The following is a 19,510-nucleotide window of genomic DNA, read 5'->3' as shown; positions in this document are numbered from 1 at the left end:
TTGCTGTGCCGCTCATACTTAGACATGGCCTCCTTTGGTGGCCTATTCAAATAACTGGTGCAAGACCCGTAGTTTCAAAATTAGCAAACGTCCAACACTATAGGTTTGCATGGGCCTTAGCCGGGACTGGTCGGATTAACAAGCTTTTACTGTATGCACATGCATGGCTGCGTACATGCCCGTGTGTTTTTTTTCCTCTTGCCTACATCATTCTGAGGCCTTTGGATTGCTAAGTGGAGAAATTGTCACAAAGTGCACAGGCTGAGAGCATGCTGTCGATGAACAAAGTCTATTTCACTTTCACTTAATTTGCATTTCTTGTGTGGAGTCAAAAGTAAGGGCTCCCAGGGGAGCACGAACATGCAGCTGCTCAGACACTGCCTTGATGGGGCCCTTGCACTCGCTTCAGTGTGTTAACGTTTTCTATTGCAGGCAGAGATGTCTATGTCCCGCCACACCTCCAGAAACGAGGCAACGAGGTCATGTGGTACAAGGTTGCGGTAAGTACCACTGTTCTGGTGTCTCTTTTTGGGCATGTTTAGACATGGATACCGTAATCCCAAGAAGTCATTCTAGTATGATGGGAAGTACAACAGATAAGGGAAGGCAAGTCTGCAGAAAAGGAAAGCCATGGAAAGTTGTTACAACTCAAATTTCTGCTAGCAAAATGCAACAACGAGCACAATATGCAACATCATAAAACATATTCAGTAAAACCTTGGTACTATGTTCCCGGTTCATTTGATTTCCTGGTTTGTGTGTTCAAAATCGCGGACATTAAGAATTCAGCACTATTTCTCTGGGTAAAAATGTTCCTTGATAACGATTTCCCAGCCAATACATGTAAAATTTGACAAATTTTGGTCGTATAATGCGTTCATTGACCAGCCGGACATGTGCAAACTTGCAAACGGTCTGAACGTGAGGGCACGCGACATGAACGGAGCGGCGGTCACCTGCTGTAGTGGCTTCTTTGCAGTGCCTCTATGCAAGAAGGTGAAGCACCACCGCCAACAAAAATTAAAAGCTGCCCGCTAGCATTTGAGAGAGCCGTTTTTGCGGGGATGTAGCATAAAGAGGAGAAACGCTGCGTTTTGTTTTTGCGGTGGATAAGGGCAAGGGGGCAAATCATCAGTGAACTAGAACAACGTGCTTACATATGAGTGCACCATTTCGGGGAGTGCTGCTTAAAAAGAAACGCGACGACAGTCAGTTGCCACGGCGGCTTCTTCGCAGTACAGTAGCTGATGGGTAATTCGGACTTGTAGGATATTTCGGTAGGATATTTCGGACCTCAATGAGGCACCGTCAGTCTCCCCATAGAAGCACATATGTATTCACGACGGATGTTTCGGACCTAAAAAGTCCAAAAGTTCGATTTTTCGGACTAATTTCAGTCGCCTGCGGGCCAAAGTCGGCCATCTTATCAGCTTTTCGGAGGATTTAGGTGGATTTATGCTGCATTTGGCTTGGCTTGACAGACTTTAGGCACCTCATTGTTGCAAGTAGAGGTCCGCTGCGATCTCTGACACTTTGAGGTGGCAGCCGGATTGTCATCGCTGCCAACTTGCTTTTGTCGCCGACGTTGTCGCAGGCAGTTATCGCTTGCCCCATAAGCTGAAAATTGGTTGTTAGGAAGGAAATTGTGCAGGAGCTATCTCACATATTGGTAGGAAAGGATAAAGGAGGGACTGAGAAGAAAGGAAAAAAAGAGGTGCCGTAATGGAGGGCTCCGGAATAACTTCGACCACCTGGAGATCTTTAACATGCACTGACATCACACAGCACACGGGCGCCTTTGCGTTTCGCCTCCATCTAAACACGCTCACCGCAGTCGGGTTCCAACCCGGGTACTCCTAATCAGTAGCCGAGCGCCCTAACCACTGAGCCACCGCGGCGGGTCTCATACGTTCACCGTTTCGTCACTTGAGTTTCTCTGACCACGTCGACTGAGTGGCGCTCCTTCCTCACGAAGTTACAGCCCTTCGCCGCTTTGTGAATGCGTCCGGCGGTTCCACAGCTTTTGAACGAAAAGTGCCTTGTCTTTGCGTGTGTTTGACGAGCGGTGTGGTGTACACTCGGATTGCGGACATGGCCCTGCCGGTGCCGCCGGGTCCGTCAAAGAAGCATGGGAAGTATTCAACTAAACGCCGTGACCTTGCTGTCTAGCGTGTACAGTGAAAGCACAACTTTGGCGCAAATACAGGCGCAAATCATCGCTAGCAAGAGAAATTTGTCGCAAGGTAAAATCGGTGAAATGTTTAAGCCAATTTCATCTCAATAAAGTGATTTTTTTGTAATTCACGGATTTTTTGGACTGCTCGATTATTCTGACCATATTTCTGGAACCTTCGAGTCCAAAAAATGGATCGGCGACTTAAAACGAACTTCACGGGGTGCGGAAAAAGTTTCGTTGAAGCGTAAATTTCGTTGTGGCGAAATCGGCCCAGAAAACTTATGATCTGACTGCACTGTTCAAATATATCATTTATTTCCAAAAAATTTGGTCATCTTGGCTTGCGATTTTTTAGTGGACGTGAGCGTCGTGGTGCGAGTTTCACGCTCGGCCAACAACTGCATCGCGATGTCATGCACACCAATGAAACCACGAATTGTGTCAAATGCGTCCATGTGCAATGCAGATGTCAGGGCTGGTGCATCTTCCGCTGCAACATCCGTGCAAGTCTGCTGCAACATCTCCCTTTTTCCTGCCACTGGATGCCGCACTGATAATTTGTGCCTTCTCTTCAAGAGAAAGGAACTTCTGCTTCCTAAACAAAGTCACCATGCTTGTGTCAATTGCAGCGCACAAGCACGAGTGAAAAAAACTAGGGCGAACGCACTGCTGCTGTTGCCAAGCTGCTGCGTCCTTTGGCGACGGATTGGTTGAGACTTTGGCTCGGAAGAAAACGGGAGCTTGCACCCGCACCTTGTCGCAAGGCAGCCAGCCCGATTGTCATCACCACCAAGCAATGGCGGTCTTCAAGAGAGTTTGAATGAGTGGATCAATTGGTTCCAGTGAAAGTTTAGTGAAACAAAGCAGCGTGGACCTACGGAAGTACACATATGGGCAGCGATATGCTTGTTTTATTTTAAGATAGATTTTTAAACCCAGCTATGCATAGCAAAAATTTGGTTGAAGCGGAAGCGCGCCCCAAAAATGGTTCGTTGAGATGAGAAATTTGTCCCTTTACTTTGTATGGCGAGCTGACGGGGAATTGGAAATATTTCGTTGAAGCAACGTTCGTTGTAGCAGGGTTCGACTGTATGCTCGCGTAATGAGCCCACTGGCATAATTAACCCACCCCCCACTTTTGTCGGCCAGAATTTACTTTTTTTTCTTCAACCTTTAGTTGTTTGTAGCAGAATCCTCAGTTTTTCCTCGGTTTTCGCGCCGTCCACTGCTCAGACCTTGGCAGGGCGCCCAGATGCTGCCCACCACCGTTAACATCGCCACTTCTTTGTTTGTCTTTTGAGGAGAGCTCCTGCCAGAGGGGTGGGGCCACGACGCGCGCTCTGCGAACTTGGCAGAGAGCCAAGACGTTATGTGCTGTAAGCTAAGGCTTAAACATTCGCATTACACTCGCCACCATCCTGTGTGTTTTTTCAACCTCGCATAAAAAATGCGTGCCTGACCTTCAAGACCAATGTTCAGCATATTGGTGTTATCTTGCCGCGATCGGTGCTGCCGGCTGTTACAAAATTGCCGGATCGCATCAAAGTGCGCGATGCTAAACACCAGCAGCACGAACACGTCTGACCGTGTATGTTTGTTGATGACCGGAAGGACGGACGGAGGTGTGATTTGAAATCTCGACCCTTCCAAAAAAATCTGTTGAAACTTTTTTCCCATGTAATGAACCCTCCCTCCTGACTGATGTCAACTATTCTGGAAAAAAAAAGTGGGTTCATTACTCAAGCATGTACGGTAATTACGTATATGCAGAAACACGTTTTTTGAAAATTATATTGTTGTGACTTCAGTAATAAATTTTGTTTTTCTAAGACCGCCATACATTTAGGGCTAATCTCCCATTCACACAATGTAAAAAAAGTGTGTTTAACGCAACCCATTTGGTTAGAAGTGCACTAAAGAGAAAGAGTAAGGAAAAAAATTGGTTACACTAGACAAGTGGATTGGCCTTCAGGAACTGCACGTTTGTCTGTTCTGCGTGGAGAGACGACTCCCTTGCCAAAAGAATTGCAAAGCAACTCCCCTATTTTTGCCTCATTTTTACTGTCCTCCCCTGTGCAGTATGAGGGCCCTGTGTCGTTTTTATTGTGCTGAAACCGTGGCTCTCGATGTTGGTTTGCAGTGGCACTTCGTTTTGAAATAGGGTGACATTATAGTGAAAATCGAGAAGTTCATGCTATAGTGCCCTTTTGATCTTTGATGCAGATTCCCCAGGGCAAGAAGCATGGCAAGGACTTCATTCTGAGTGAGATAAAAGCGCGGATAAGTACCCCGCTCATTCCGTACAATGTAAGTGTTGCCTTCACTCCAATTGTCTACGGTTTTCAGACAAGTATGTGTGCCTCTTAAAATGCGCCCTCCTCTCTTAGTTCCAGTATGACGGGAACAATGCCATCTTCTTCATCAACGACCCAGCGTGTGCTTCTGCTGTGCGCAGTCTAAACAGAGTAATCGACACACCATCAGGCTTCAAGGTCAGTTCTTGTGTGAAGTGCTTTGCATAAAGGCCATGTCTTGGGCATATGCCCGTAATGGCCGCAGTAATGTTGCTTGTTCATGTTACGCAGAGAACATGTTGTGAATCTTGACTTTGTGCACACTCAGTTGAGGGTATGCTGCGCCAGTTGCGTCAGCCTGCACCATTGCATTAAAACTGCTACATGCTGCTACAGATTGCCGCTTTTTAATGAAATTGCGCCTAGGCTGCACCAAAATACTATTCCAGCAATCAAAAGCTGCGGCGAATACGAACAGGCTGATGCGCAGAGGTGTGACTGTTTTTTCTCCCTGTGTGCGACGAGAAAGATGAATGACAGAATCCAATCCCGTGCAGTTTTTTACAGTCCGTCTACTATTAGCGCACGGTGTGCATGTGTTTTTCACTTCTGCTTCGGCGACGGCACCAACACTGTTCCTGGCGAACACAGTGAATGCACATACAAGGAAGAAATTGCTTTTTAGAGGCTCAGGAAATGGAAAATGTGCATCCTGCTAGATTTCTCGAGCTTTTGCGCAACGCCGTCGCATGTCCCCTAAACTCAATGTATGACCACGAGAAAGGTTTCAGACATGCTCCAGGCGATAGCGCGATTCCACGAACTTCGTTAGCACTCGGTATGTTTGCGATTTAGAACCACGTTAATCGAACTTGAAGCATAGAAAGTTAGTTTGTATAAATAGGAATTCAAACTAAATTGAGCCACTTCCAATGATGGGGGTGCCATGAGTTGGCATACAGTTTCCACATTGTACACTCGTGGTCTCAAGCTTGTGTTGTCGGACATTGAGCCTGAATTATAGTTGCGGTGTGAAGAAGTCTGAACTGAGTCGTCGCAAACTCTTAAGAGGAAGCAGCAAAGCATGAGGGAAGCATACGCCATTGCTGAACCCGTGAGCAGAAAAAAATAGCGGTGCTCTTTGAGATGAGGACAGCTCATGTACGCTAAAATGCTTCATCGTGAGAGGCGTGGCAATGTGGTCCAGTAAACATGTGCTAGGCTGTGCAACAGCAATGGCATGGTCGTGCTACTGCAGCAGCATCATAACTCTTTTTAATGAAGCAAAGTGGCTGCACTCATCTCGGAACGATTTCATTCAATTCAACCGAGTTCATTCAGTTGGAACCCGTTTTGAGACGCAGGAGCACAGTCACATGTCAATTCTTAAATCTCGTAGGCTTAGAAAGGAAATCAGGCTAAAATGTCATTGATGAAAACAATTAAAACGCGTTTCTCAACACCTGCAACTATTGCACAGAAAAAATTGCACTCATGTTAACAATACAATGTTTTGCTCATTTTTCTTTGTTAAACAGGAAGTCAGTCACATTTAAAAAGATACGTACACCTGGCCGAGATGACTGCCTGCATCAACCCTGCAGTGTAGCATGCAAATATTCATGCATCACGTTATCATTTTTTTAAACTGTGGAAGGTGTGTTTTAAACACACCCTTTGTATTTGCATTTTTACCTTTCTCACTATCGGGCTCCTGCTACAAATCTCAAGGAAGCTACTCGAAGTTGAATTTTCACCTGCTACAAAGCCTGCTCCAAATTGCGCTTGGCCATTCCCACCACTGAACATGATTTGTAGTTTGACATGTAGTCCACAGCACGTACACTACGTTATGTTCAGCAGATTCAGTTGATCGCTATTTTGTCGCTCGCTGTGGCTGGTTGTCTTATGAGCAAACAATTGCTGTGCACACTCTGCAGATGACCATCACAGTCAAGGGTTCCGAGCTGCCAACTGTTAGCCTTGATGAAGAGATATTCAGTGGTCTCAAGGTAAGTCTTTGGGTTTGCTCCTTAATCTTGATTCTCTCACATGCAGGTCAGAAGTGGTTGTTCTAACCGCCGATCAGTACTGATTTAATGGAACTAACAAAACTATGAGGTGGAAGAGAGCTCTGTGTTGTATTTCTGTCTTTCATCCTTTCGTTCATGTTTTAAGTGCCTTTTAAAAAAGTGATAGCTAACACAGGGAAAACATTTTTTGTATCCAAATTTTGCTATTTCACGACATCCTCAAAAGTCTCGTAAAATGGTTTATAATCCAACCACTTTGTTTGAAATGGCAAGAGCAGATCTCAGCCCGCTCAAAAATGACTTGTTTCGCAGAGCCTTTGTACATTTCAGTCAAACGTTGAAAGTTAATGGGTGAGCAATGGGAAAATTGCACCGGTCGACTTTAAGCATGGTACAGTAAAAGCTCATTAATTCAAACTTGAAGGGGACCAGAAAATTGTTCGAATTATCGAATGGGCGCTAGAATAAGAGGTCATCTGGCCCTCCTCGCGGGCAGAATCCAAAGCAGTCGCATCTAGACCTGTTATCGCGAGCTAGGCGCTACTACATGTTTGTGGCGGGCGATTCTGAGAATTAAATATATGCGGTCCTATTGGCAAATGAAATAAATTTATTGGCCTGTTATGCGCCAGAAACAAGTTCTGGAATGCATTCGCGTGAGTAGCAAGCTAGAATATAGGCTGCTATTTATGCTCCAAAATATGTTTATTTACGGGGAAGGCTTGTCAAAATTAAAAGTACCGTAAGAACCAGAATATAGGTCGAACTTTTTTTCAAAAAACCATGGTGAAAAGTCGACCCCCGTCTTGTATACCGGTCATTGGCGGAAAAAATACGGAAGTCTTGCAACAATGGGTGGCTGAAGTCAACAGCCTCCATCACCATCGCCATCAGCAGCAGTGCCGCCATTTTGCGTTTCAGTAGATGCAAAGCGGAAGCTAACGGCAATTTACCGTCGCCTTCAAGAAAAACACGATTGAGTACGAGGAAGCTCACGGGAACCTGGCGGCACAGCGCGAATTTGGAGTATCCGAAAAGAGCATTCAGTACTGGCGGAGGCAGAAGCTGCGTATTACAACTTGCAGCAACCAGAAGAAAACATCATTTCGTGGGCAGACCGTAGTGTATCGAGAATAGGAAGGAAACGTTGCGCTGCGAGCAAGATCGCTGCCTGTGACTGCCGAATGCATCCGCGTGGAAGCGGCAGAGATCGCGCGTGCCTCTAGACTCGCGAGGGCGCAATTCAAAGGCTCGCCATCCTGGTTGCGGCGATTCATGAAGAGGAGGGCTTTGCTCTACGGCACCGTACTTGCCTGTGCCAGAAACAAACACGCGGGCCGATTGGTGCGCGATATTGTTAAAAAATTTTCCGGGTGTACATACAAGCAGCATTTAAATGGAATTAAATACTGTCACCATTGTGCAACCTCTCGAGTCGCATTTGTTTCAAAGTAAGGATGTCTTTCGGTACTTTTTCCATTGAAAAAAGATTTTTTTCATTTTTAGAATTGGTTAGTTAGGGGGTCGACCTATATTCTGGTCCGACCTATAGTCCGGTTTTTACGGTATTTAATGATGTGCATCCTCTTGCGTTTCTTCTGCCGAGACTCCATCAGCATCATCTGCAGCTTGCCCAAGAGCTCCAGCACAATGTCCGAGTTCTCATTGGCAGAGAAGTAGGGTGCTAAAACATCGAGCGCCAACGCAATTTCATTTGCACTTGGCGGTGGCATAGGCTCGTCGCCACATTCGGACTCATCACTGTTGGCTGTGCTCACCGCATGTGAGCCTGGTGTCGTCTGCTGACAGCATGCAGCCTCAATTATATCGGCACCACTTAAGGACTCTAACGTCTCCACATTGCTGTCCATGTAGCTCGCGGCACCAAACGCATCACGGGGGCGCCCGAACTGCCATGCTGCATTGTGTACACCACGTGATCGCGACCCAGTGACCGCGGCAGAACGAAAACCTGGAACGGTTTGTGCCGAAGCATCGGTGGCGCAGGCGAGTGCTCCGGCAGCAAATACCTGCTTCGGCATGCACCGGAGGGCGGGCTCCACCAGCCTTGTGCGCTCAGCTTTTTTCTTTTCCATTATTTTAGATCTCTAGTAAATGAAGTCGAGAGCATGACGGAATCCCGTCATAATAGTAAATTTGCAACGCGTTGTACTCGTTGTGGGGCAGCTTCTATCTACGAGGAGTGCTGTCAGCCAAGAGATCCTAGTTCGAATTAACCGTAGAGGATGCAGAATTGTTCGAATTATCGGGAGTTTTCTATCATTGAAATACACAGGTCTGTGCCGGGACCCGGGAGTCAGTTCGAATGAAATGAGTTCGAATTAACGAGCTGTTACTGTATTCAATCTGCACAACGGAAACTGGATCCCACTCTGAGCTGTCCAGTCCTGATTAGACTGTGAAGAACAAACATGCTGCGTCAACTAAAATTCTATTTGGCATGCAACCACTTGCAAGATTGAACCCATCCCGTCGCCCATTGATAGCATAGACTAAAATGCAATAAATATGCTAAAAAAACAAGCTTACGCATGCTAATCTACGTTTGTAAAAACCACAGTTTAGTTCAGCTTTTGTTGAAGCCATGAAAGGTAGCTGATGCACCCATGTTGAAGGTAGGGCTTTCAGGGAACTCTCTGGCTGCTTAATTGCACTGCCTCTTGACAGTACAGCAGCTAGAGAATTGTATTAGACAATCCCAACATACAGTCAAATCTCGATATAACGAATTTTAAGGGACCGCCAAAAATTATTTGTTATTTTGAAATATGGTTAAAGTGAAAATCGCGTAGAGTAGTGCCAATAATTAGAGATCACCTACCTCAGCTCTACAGCAGCGGGTACACTTGGAAATAGTCATTTCCAGCCAAAAAATACACACGGTTGAACACACAGCATTTATTTGAAAAAAATCGGTGAGCTTTTTCTGCTTCGTGGTGGACAAACGGGGCAAGACAAACAACTCAATGTCGTCGACTTTCTTGTGTACTGTCTCGGGCACACTGACAGAAGCTCCAACGAAGACGCGCACCTTCCCAATGGCATTCAAGACAACTGAGCTTGAGGCGCAATCGTCCGGACGATCAGCGATCTCCGCCTCCACGTCGTCGTCGTCACTGCCATCCTCTGGCTCGCGAACGCTGCTCACAATGTCCTCGGTTGTTAGCTCCGCCACCGTCCACACAGCCGCGTCGCACTCGACGTAATCCTCGAATGTCACCGAAGAATCTATGGAGAGGTTTTCTTGCGCCTGCTCCCACGACTCGCTTGCGTTGTCGTCGTCTTCGCATTCGCGATCTTGCAGATAGGCTGGCGTCTTCAGTAAACCTGCCTTCCTCCAGCAGTTTCGAATGGTGGTAGGACAGACCTTCCACCACGACCCGGTGAGCATCTCCGCGGCCTGCTTGATGTTTATTGCTGTTGGCTGGTCCATTCGAAGGTTAATCAGCAGCCGCTGAACTAGGCGTCTTCGAAATTCTGTCTTCACGCTCTTGATTATCCCTTGATCCAGAGGCTGGAGTAGTGAAGTGCAATTTGGGGGCAGGAGCTCGAGGCGCACATTCGTCAAGCGAATGTTCACAAGATGCGCCGAGCAGTTGTCAACAATCATTAGGATTATCATTAGGATTTTTCTGCCTTCTTTCTTCATTTAGCTGTCGACCCTGAGGAGCCACTCAGAGAAGATATTGCGCGTCATCCAAGCAAGGCTGTTGGCTCGGTAGTCACACGGCAGCGACACTACATTTTTCATGCAACGAGGTTTTAAAGATTTCCCGATGACGAGAGGCCTGAGCTTCTTAGTGCCAGTTGTATTACAGGCTAACAGCACGGAAATGCGAACCTTCGATTTCTTCCAGCCTTTGCACTTCATGCCCTTAAAATGCATCGTTTTCTCCCGGAGGAGCTGATAGAAGCACGCGGTCTCATCGGCGTTAAAAATATCATCCTCGGAGTAAGACTGCACGATTTCTTGAAAGTGGCCATTTGTCCACGCAGTGGCACCCTCAGCGTCTGCTGCTTTTTCTTCTCCGGAGGCCGTCTGCCAGGTGATCCATTTCTCTGACGAAAATGGTTGAGCCACCCGGCCACTTGCTTCAAAACCAGCGACTTAAGCGCTGCGGCGAATTCCCGCACTTGTCCTAAGAATTGTAAATGTGCTGTCTGAAAATAAAGGTGTTTATTATTATTATTATTTCCTGTAGCATTGGCCCCGCCACTGGCATACTTTGCAATCGGGCATCCTTGAACCACGTCAACACTGCTTGATCCACGTTTTGAAAATTCCCGAGCCGCAGCCGTTTCCTGCTTGGAGCAATCTGAGACCTCCAGTGAAGCTCAACTATTTTCGCACGATCCTTCAAGTTGGTCGCAATGGTCGACGGCGCCACTCCAAGCTCCTTGATGACGTCGACCTGCCTTTTCCCGGCATCAATGTCCCAAAGATTGGCGGCTTTATCGTGCAGCGAAAACTGCTTTCGCTTCTTTTGGTGGGCTCTGCAGAATTCGTCGTCTGAGGGGCAGAATGATCGCGCGGCAGCCGAATATCAAGAGACAATGGCGCGGGCGCTCCGCTGGCTCAGATGATTAGTGCGCAAGAAAGAGTAGGCCTAGTTACGCATTCCACCTGCACATTTGGATTTGGCGGCGAAACCCGTACATTGCCTTCGCGATTGGCTCCGGCAGAGCTGATCGCGGAGGCCACGCCCCCGCTCGGTTCCGAACTTTCCGCTTTCCTTTCTGCGGTGGATGTTAATTCGTAGTAATGAGGTATTTAACTTGAGTGACAGGGATAAAATTGTATTCGTTATTCTGAATTATTCGGTATTTCGAAATCCATAGTACTGAAAATTTTTTACATTGAAAGCATAGGCCCTCGGAAAGGGATTTTCGAAATGTTCGTAATTCTGAAAAAATCGTTAATCTGGGGTTCGCTGTAACGAGATTTGACTGTAGTAACCACAACTCCTGATAGCAACGGGGCTGGAATTTTGGCGGCAGTGCTTGACGGGCTCCAGCAGAGTAAATGCTGCTGCCGAAAAAAGAGAGATGTCACATAGAAATCTTGCCATGGCATTTTTCCACTATGCTGTTTGTATGATGCCACAGGTGACCTTGTGCTTTGCCATCCATGAGCACGAGGGGACTGCAGGTGTCCTGGCATCATGAAAGCTGTCGCTTCACATTGGCTATTCTTAGCCGTGGGACGTGGGAAACTGCTCGCACACCCATTGCTCTTCTGCTAGGCGGGTTAACTGGTTGGTCGGTGCAAGCGAGAAAAGCCTGTTGGTGCAGAAAACAGCATGGGGGTTGCGTTGTGCACTTTCCCCGATTGTGTGATCAGAGACCTCACAGGTTCCATGAATTCCCTTCAGCCGTAAAGTTGCATGAATTCATTTTGTGCGGATTTCGCTTTTTTATGCGAATTTTGGGTGATGTGAATATATTTTGTGATCCTGTGTGATTAGTATCATTGAGAATTTGCTGCATATGCTTTCGTATTTGCTGCAAGGAGTCGCTTTGCTTTGTTCATTGTCTGCATTCGGCAATTTCTGCTGTGCGTTAAGCAGGCATCAAAGGAACATGCATTCTTTCAGATGGTGATGGGCAAGCGCTATGATGCCACTCGCTGCCTCCTCAACCTGTCCAACTTCCACAACGAAGAGGCTCTCAAGGAGCTCAACCTGTACATCACCCTCGGGCGGTCGAGCGTCATGTCGGTCGCCATCAAGATCATCGTTGACAACATTCCAGAGGTGACATCATATACCATGTTTGCACAAATATAACAATGAGAGTTCATTTTTTCCTCCAGTTTATTGGTTTCAGAAAAAATCTCAAACTATATTTGGATTTAAGGTACGAATAGAAAGTATTTTTTTTTTCTCTCTGCTGTTCAACACAGCAACAGTCACCTTCACCACCATACCTACTAGCTGTTAGGAGAAGCAACTTTTCAGCTACGGCGTGCCCGCATGTGGCATGCATGAACAGTGAACGTGTAAGGGGAGCGGCACAGGCTTTTGAGAAAGAGAAAGCACTTTGAGTTAAATGGAGTGGGGAGAGCAAAGAAGGGCGAACGGGCACAGGACTTAGTTACCATGAAATACGAAGCAGCGGTGGCACAGAGCTGCGTGGTAGACTGCTTGCGTTAATGCATTGGATTCTTTGCTGCGCTCAATGTCACGCATATGCCTGAAGTGTTGCCTCTCAAATAATAATGACCTGTCTGTTGCTTCCGTATTTTTGCATGCGGGCTTTGCTTCTTCTGAGCACTCTGCCGTAGTTGGCTTGAACAGGCTGAGACCGCGTTATAATAATTTTTTTTTTCATTTTCCTGAGGTCTTGAACCTCCCCTTGACGTTTTATTCGTGTAAATCTTGTACTTTGCGTGTTAGATGCCGCTGCCCAAGTTGAAAGAGGACAGTTTTGCACGTGCAGCTTGAATCAGAAACTCGTTAATGTGGTCGGGTATTGGTGCTTCTGCTGTTTGTTGGAGTTGTGCTCACTCAAAGCTGTTTGGGTGACGCTAAGTTGTCATTGTGGTGTGGCCACGAACAATTGTAAGGTTGAGAAGTGGTCAGAGGTTTTTTTCGGTATGTTCATGCGTGCCACTTCCTGAGCTTGTTGAAGCAGCAGAACTAGGCAGTTCGGGATAGCTTGCCATGCTTCAATAGCTGGTGATTTTATGCAAGTATGCAATGGCGTACCTCACCTGAAATGTTACTGTACTGAAGGGACAAGAGCTGGAGTATTGTTATAACATTATGTGAAAATGCTGCTATTAATAGGGTAGTTAAAAATTTCGTAATTGTGTGTCATTTGTGTAGTGAGAGCCTAGAAATTGTGACAGAATACGTCTACTTAGGGCAGGTAGTGACAGCTGATCCGGATCATGAGAGGGAGATAACTAGAAGGATAAGAATGGGGTGGAGCGCATATGGCAAATTCTCGCAGATCATGAGTGGCAGTTTACCAATTTCCCTCAAGAGGAAAGTGTACAACAGGATAATCTTACCGGTACTCACTTACGGGGCAGAAACGTGGAGGCTAACGAAAAGAGTTCAGCTTAAGTTAAGGACAATGCAGCGAGCCATGGAAAGAAAAATGATAGGTGTAACGTTAAGAGATCGGAAGCGGGCAGAGTGGGTGAGGGAACAAACACGGGTTAATGACATCCTAGTCGAAATCAAGAGAAAGAAATGGGCTTGGGCAGGGCATGTAATGCGAAGGCAAGATAACTGCTGGTCCTTAAGGGTAACGGAGTGGGTTCCAAGAGAAAGTAAGTGTAGCAGGGGGCGGCAGAAGGTTAGGTGGGCGGATGAGATTAAGAAGTTTGCAGGAAAAGGGTGGATGCAGCTGGCAAAGGATAGGGTTAATTGGAGAGACATGGGAGAGGCCTTTGCCCTGCAGTGGGTGTAGTAAGGCTGATGATGATGATGGTGAGGATTCTACAGTACCTCAACCATTGCACTTCTTCAGACCTTTCGTCATAGGAAAGTTGAGGCATTGCTGGATACAGTTGTCTGAGAACAATATATTTGAATGGAGTCATGTGCTTTTTTTTTTTCCTTCTCTGAGGCACTGATCCTGTGACCCTGTGTTGCTTTGGTGCAGGTTCAGACGTTGGACCTCTCAAACAACAGGCTGATTACCCTCTACCCCCTTGGCCCACTTCGCAATGCATGCAAGCAGCTGCGTTCTCTGAACCTTGCCAACAACAAGGTAAGGGCAGAGGCCATTTTCAGGAAATCCTTTTTGGGTGATAGCTGGCACAGTGATTCAGTAGTTATGGCACTCAGCTGCTGACCCGAAAGACCCTGGTTCGATCCCGGCCGCAGCAGTTGAATTTCGATGGAGGAAAAATGCTGTGTGCTGTATGACGTCAGTGCACATTAAGAACCCCAGGTGGTCGAAATTATCCGGAGCTCTACACTTTGGGACGTTAAACCTCGCAGTCCATAAGCCTTTTTGGGTGATTTTATTTTTTACACTATTTTGGGTCTAAGCTTTTGGCATGAGGCTTGGATATGTGTGCTGATGGTACTGGCAGCTGTGAGGCTTCCTAAATTAAAAAATAATTTTTTTTCAAGGACCTTTAGCTAGCATTGAAGTCATTTTTTGAGATGCAGAAGCTGTTACAGATCTACAAAGCAGTTCAAGGTAATATGTTCTCACTGTGCATGGTTGGTTTCGTGGAAAATGCTGCTTTTTCTTTGCATATTGAAGAAACATTTTGTCAGTGACGAAATTTGTTAGTTAATGCCGAGTGTGGGGTGCTGAAATGGATGATTTTAATCGTACAGACTGATGACAGTGAGAGCATGATTAAAGGGGACCTGTGATCAGCAATACTACTTGGAGGGACAGTTTTCAGTGCCCAATTATTTTGCAGTCGGGTGTAATGGACGAGATGTTTTTCTTTAACAGCTGCAGTTGTGCACTTATCATCAGTTTGATTGCCCAGGCAGCAGCGCATATGTAGACTTGGAAGATATTATGCCATTTTTTACCTCTGGACTGAAAGTCTTTGGGTTCATCTTTGTGAAAAGGAACTTACCAGTCAAACCGTTTCTTAGCTGTTATAGTGTCGAGCTCCACCCGCAACTGCACCAAATGGGAAGGACTGCTTCTGTAATGATTTGACAGAAACTAGATCAAAATTGCTCAACTGAAATATTTCTCATTTAAAAGCAGTTATGGGGGAGGGCGGCCTCATTGCAAGGTGTTTTTAAATAAATAGTAGCACTTTGCTCTGATGAGCTACCTGATTGAAATGTAGCAGCTAGGGTCTTGTTGTAAGAGTAACGGACCCTAAAGTGAGAGACCTGGAGGCCCTGTAAGTGGAATATAAAGGACAGCGTGGGAAACTAGATATTTGGTCGTTCTAATGATGCTGCATATTCACAGTCACTGAAGCCAGGACAGATAAGGGTGAGAACCCAGTAAAGTGTTGCCAGTTCTCTGAGCTGGGGTCTTAAATACTTGATTAGCGAAATTGAAGCTTAAAGGGGGACACCGCTCTTAGAACTATTTTTCTTATTTTTTTATAGATATTCATGAAGCCTACCCAGTTTATGTATTTCAATATGCTGATTTCAAATATGCTTTTAGCTTCTGTGAAACAAGCTGTTCTCAAAATATTGTGCAATCTTTGTTCGGAATATGCAGGTAACATAATTTTGTAACGGTAAATGCCATGGTGAAGTTCGGCATACAGACATAATCTAGAATGTCCATGGAGTGCAATAAGACAAAAATGGTTGTTTTAGGCCCATTTGAACAGAAGTTACAGCGCATTAAACTTTACCAGGGAAAATTCAATATGGCGGCTCAGAAGAAATGTATTGTTTTAAAATTATGCTGATTGTTGGGAATTGGTCTTGATTTGGTCTTATTTCACTCTTTGTGAGTTCATCTTTCCAACAAAAAAAAGAATTATGAAGCTAGCCCACCTAGAACCAGAGATATCAACCCTGCACTACTGCAGAAGTGTCAAAATTGGTGTTTTGAGAAAACGACAAAAAAACGTTAAGAACCATCTTTATGCGACAGGAACAACTTCAAACTCATGGGAATGCACCAGGGTCATAATCAGGATGCATTTCGTCTCTCTGCCGCCTTTTTGCCATCTTAATGACGCCCCCAGATAACTTTTGCTTCTTGGTGGAGCCTCAGAAACAGACGCGACGAAATACTCTTCTTTCGCTTTGTTGCTAGCGTCAATTCAGAACGAAGTATCACTTGTTCACGGGCACTAGTTTCGACCACATCGCTATCGGTCATGATTCCAGCATTGATGCGTACGCGGCTGGCGTAACTCGAGCTGCACATCGTTTTTGCCCGGGAGCAGAGCCGGCGACGGCACTGGAGGTGTGCTATCGTCCACAACGCGGATCCGCGACGCGGTTGTCAACGCTCCAACCACACTTTGACCTTCGCCTTGCTGAGGCTGCGTCAACTGCAGCGTCAATTTGAACAGCATTTTCTTCGTTTTTGCTCGGGAGTGGAGCTGGCAACGGCACTAGCGGTGCGTCGTTGTTGACGGCGCGGTTGGCAGCGCGCCATCCGCACTTTGACCTTCGCTCTTCGGAGGCTGCGATAGGCCAGGCTCCTAGTGCCTTTTGCATTTTCTCCATTTCTGGGCGCCGAACCGATGAAAAGAGTGATACTTCATCCACACGCGCCGAGCGGCACTCTCTCAAAATGACGCCGCGCTTCTGGAGCAAACAAGCCTAACCCGAGGCCTACCCAATCACAGAGCGCCATTTTGATCACATGGCTTTTCTAGCCAATGACAACGCGGCGCGCACATTTTCTTTGCGGTCATTTTGTCCGCGAATGGAAAAATCTCAGCGTTGCTTACCGATTTAAAAAAAAAAAAAAGCTGGAGGCGTGAGCTTTCGATCGAGACAAAAACGGCGTCTGGGGACCGCGAAGGTACCGAGCGACGGCGAGGCATGATTTGACCTCAATTTATAAGGCAAATCGTGCGCCTTCGGAAATTTAAATGGCTATTACCAAGCGAATACTGGCTGTTTCTTTCTAAAAATTCGACGTCAGGTGCAAAATGACCTCGTGAATCGGAATATGACAAAATTGAAAAACCCATTTTTTCGGGAATTTTTGGCCCGAGAGAGCCGTGTCCCCCCTTAATCAAGTTGTTTCACTTCAGTTTTTATCAAGGTGCCGAAGACTGGCAGGCACACGAGGACTGATGTGGTCAGGGAAGTGTTGTAGTCCCGATATCTTGTGCTTCTAGGAGCTAGAAGGAAGACTCAAAGGTTGATGGTGTTACATAAGTTGCTTCATGGGGAGTCTTCTTTTTTGAAAGATTTGCGTGATGAAATTTGAATGCCTCGAAAATTTGCCATTGAAAAACTATTAAGAAACCACCGCAGTTGGGCAGGCATACGTGAGACATGCGGAAGAATGCGAATGTCTCCAACAACCCCACTCCTATGGGACGGGGAAGTGGTGGAAGCTGCTGTTATCACATTTTCTTACCGGTTAGGTGCCCATAGCTAGTGCACTTTTCTTTGTAGGCAGCTTTTAGGGTGGAAGAGGGTATTAGAAAAAAAATTTTATTAATGAAGTCACAATTATGAAATCTTCGGGGAACATGCATTTTTGCGTGCTGATTCCAAATATGGAATTTAATTTCTTGTGCACTTATGCAATATGTTATGCAACTTTTTGTGGAGAGCTTTTGAGAAATCCTGCTGCAGGGAACTTGCTAGAATGCATGCCATTTGTTTCTCTTGACATTATTAAGCTATGCAACAAAGCTAAAATTATCATCCTGCCTGTCATGGAAGTTGAGTTAATTTTGAAGTTGTCACTTCAGAAACAGGAAGACAAATTTTTCTTTGCGTTTGTGAAGGATGAAGTTCAAAACCCTGTAACTCAAATTCTGTGATAGGCAGGATAATAATTTTACCCTTATTGCGTAGCTTGTTGTCAAGACAAGCAGATGGCATACATTTTAGTAAGTTCCCTGCAGCAAATTTTCGTTAAAGCTCTCCACAAAAAGTTACATAACATATTGCATCAAGTCCACAAGGGCTTGTTGTACATTAAGTTAAATTACATATTTGGAATCAGCACACATAAATACATGTTCCCTGAAGATTTCATAATTGTGACTTCATTAATAAATTTTTTTTTTTTTCTAAGACCAGCTTCCCCCCTTAAATGGAAAAGTATGGAGTGTCCAAGTCAATCTGTCTGTGCAGTTAATCCATTTGAATCGAAGATGGCACCTTCCACAGTGGCAAAGAATTGGCCGATTGTAGCTGCGATGCTTGGTCACGTTTTAGTCCAGAGAATGGAGTTTTTGGTCTCTACGAAGCCTGAAATGTTATTCGTGGAGGTATACACTTTCCCATGTGGTGCGTGATGTTTCTTCGTAAAATCACAAAATCTAATGCAAGTCTAACTGATTAGCATAGTCAGAAAAATTGGCCTGTGAGTGCATCTCTTGTGCTGGGTCCCATCTGCGCAGATTATGAAGATGACTGAGCTAGACAGTATGAAGGGCATGTCCTCAGTGCAAGAGCTCGTCCTGGAAGGAAACCCAGTCTGCAACTCGTACAACGACAAGTCGGAGTACATCAGGTAATGGCACTCGAACGGCACAGTGTTTTCCAGTTGAACTGGTATGAAACCAGCACCGTGGTGGTTATTTTCACCAGCAGCTGTACTTTGTGGTAGCCGGGATGCGGTTCCCGCTTTCTTTAGTTCTACCTCATTTGTGCAGGCTTCGCGCAGTAACACGAGACTGCAGTAAGGCGTGCCACAAAGCGATTGAGCCTTTATTGAGCCCAAATTTATGGTCTTTCTATCTGATTGGCAACAGTTGTGGCTGATTAGCAACAGTTGTGGCTTTTGTAAACTAGTCAACAAGCCTTTGTATCAATTGGTGGAACAGCTTGTAGCAAAAACAACCCCATCTCCTTATTTATATTTTTCCCCTTAAAAGAATGCTTCCTCTCAAGTTATCATGAGGTTAGGATCGCATGGGGCTTTACAAGGTCAGTGACTCAACAATGAGGGATGTTCTACGAATGGCAGGCAGTATGAGGCTTCTGGCTGGCTGCTATTCAGAGCAGCATTGTTTCATCACTCAGCATACAAGCCAGCCTAATTGAACATGTGGCACTTGGGAGTAGGGCTGACACAGTTGTACTATGCACATTGCTGTCAATTCAGGCGTGGTTAGTTCTAGGTTTTGCTGCGTCATTAGTTGCGCTTTATTGGAATGTCTATTCTTTCAGCTCTTTAGGCGGAGGATCGTTGTCTTAGTTGTGATTTTGCCTGAATGATTTGTTCTTTCCTAAAACTCCTGTGAGAGATGGCATCTGCCAACATCTCTCGGTGTGTGGGTGCGAGAGCCAGCAGTGGCTAAGAGTCACAGTGCTGACTATGCTTCCATTCATGAGATTAAACTGAGCATTGTGTCTTGCATGCTCTCACATAGCGATGAGGAC

General features: G+C 45.8%; 1 protein-coding gene across 1 annotated transcript in view; it reads left to right on the top strand.

Annotated features, from left to right (window-relative positions):
- LOC144133291 (nuclear RNA export factor 1-like) overlaps positions 1-19,510 on the top strand; it is a 52,363-nt gene that overhangs the window by 4,683 nt on the left and 28,170 nt on the right. Inside the window, exons 5-11 of the mRNA XM_077666269.1 lie at positions 433-500; positions 4,400-4,483; positions 4,564-4,668; positions 6,411-6,482; positions 12,119-12,277; positions 14,139-14,246; positions 18,526-18,638. Coding sequence (XP_077522395.1) covers positions 433-500; positions 4,400-4,483; positions 4,564-4,668; positions 6,411-6,482; positions 12,119-12,277; positions 14,139-14,246; positions 18,526-18,638 — 709 coding nt within the window. The remainder of the gene's footprint in view (positions 1-432; positions 501-4,399; positions 4,484-4,563; positions 4,669-6,410; positions 6,483-12,118; positions 12,278-14,138; positions 14,247-18,525; positions 18,639-19,510) is intronic.

This window comes from Amblyomma americanum, chromosome 5 (genome assembly GCF_052857255.1).
Source record: "Amblyomma americanum isolate KBUSLIRL-KWMA chromosome 5, ASM5285725v1, whole genome shotgun sequence".
Lineage (NCBI taxonomy): Eukaryota > Metazoa > Arthropoda > Arachnida > Ixodida > Ixodidae > Amblyomma > Amblyomma americanum.
This window is presented reverse-complemented; position numbering and strand designations above follow the sequence as displayed.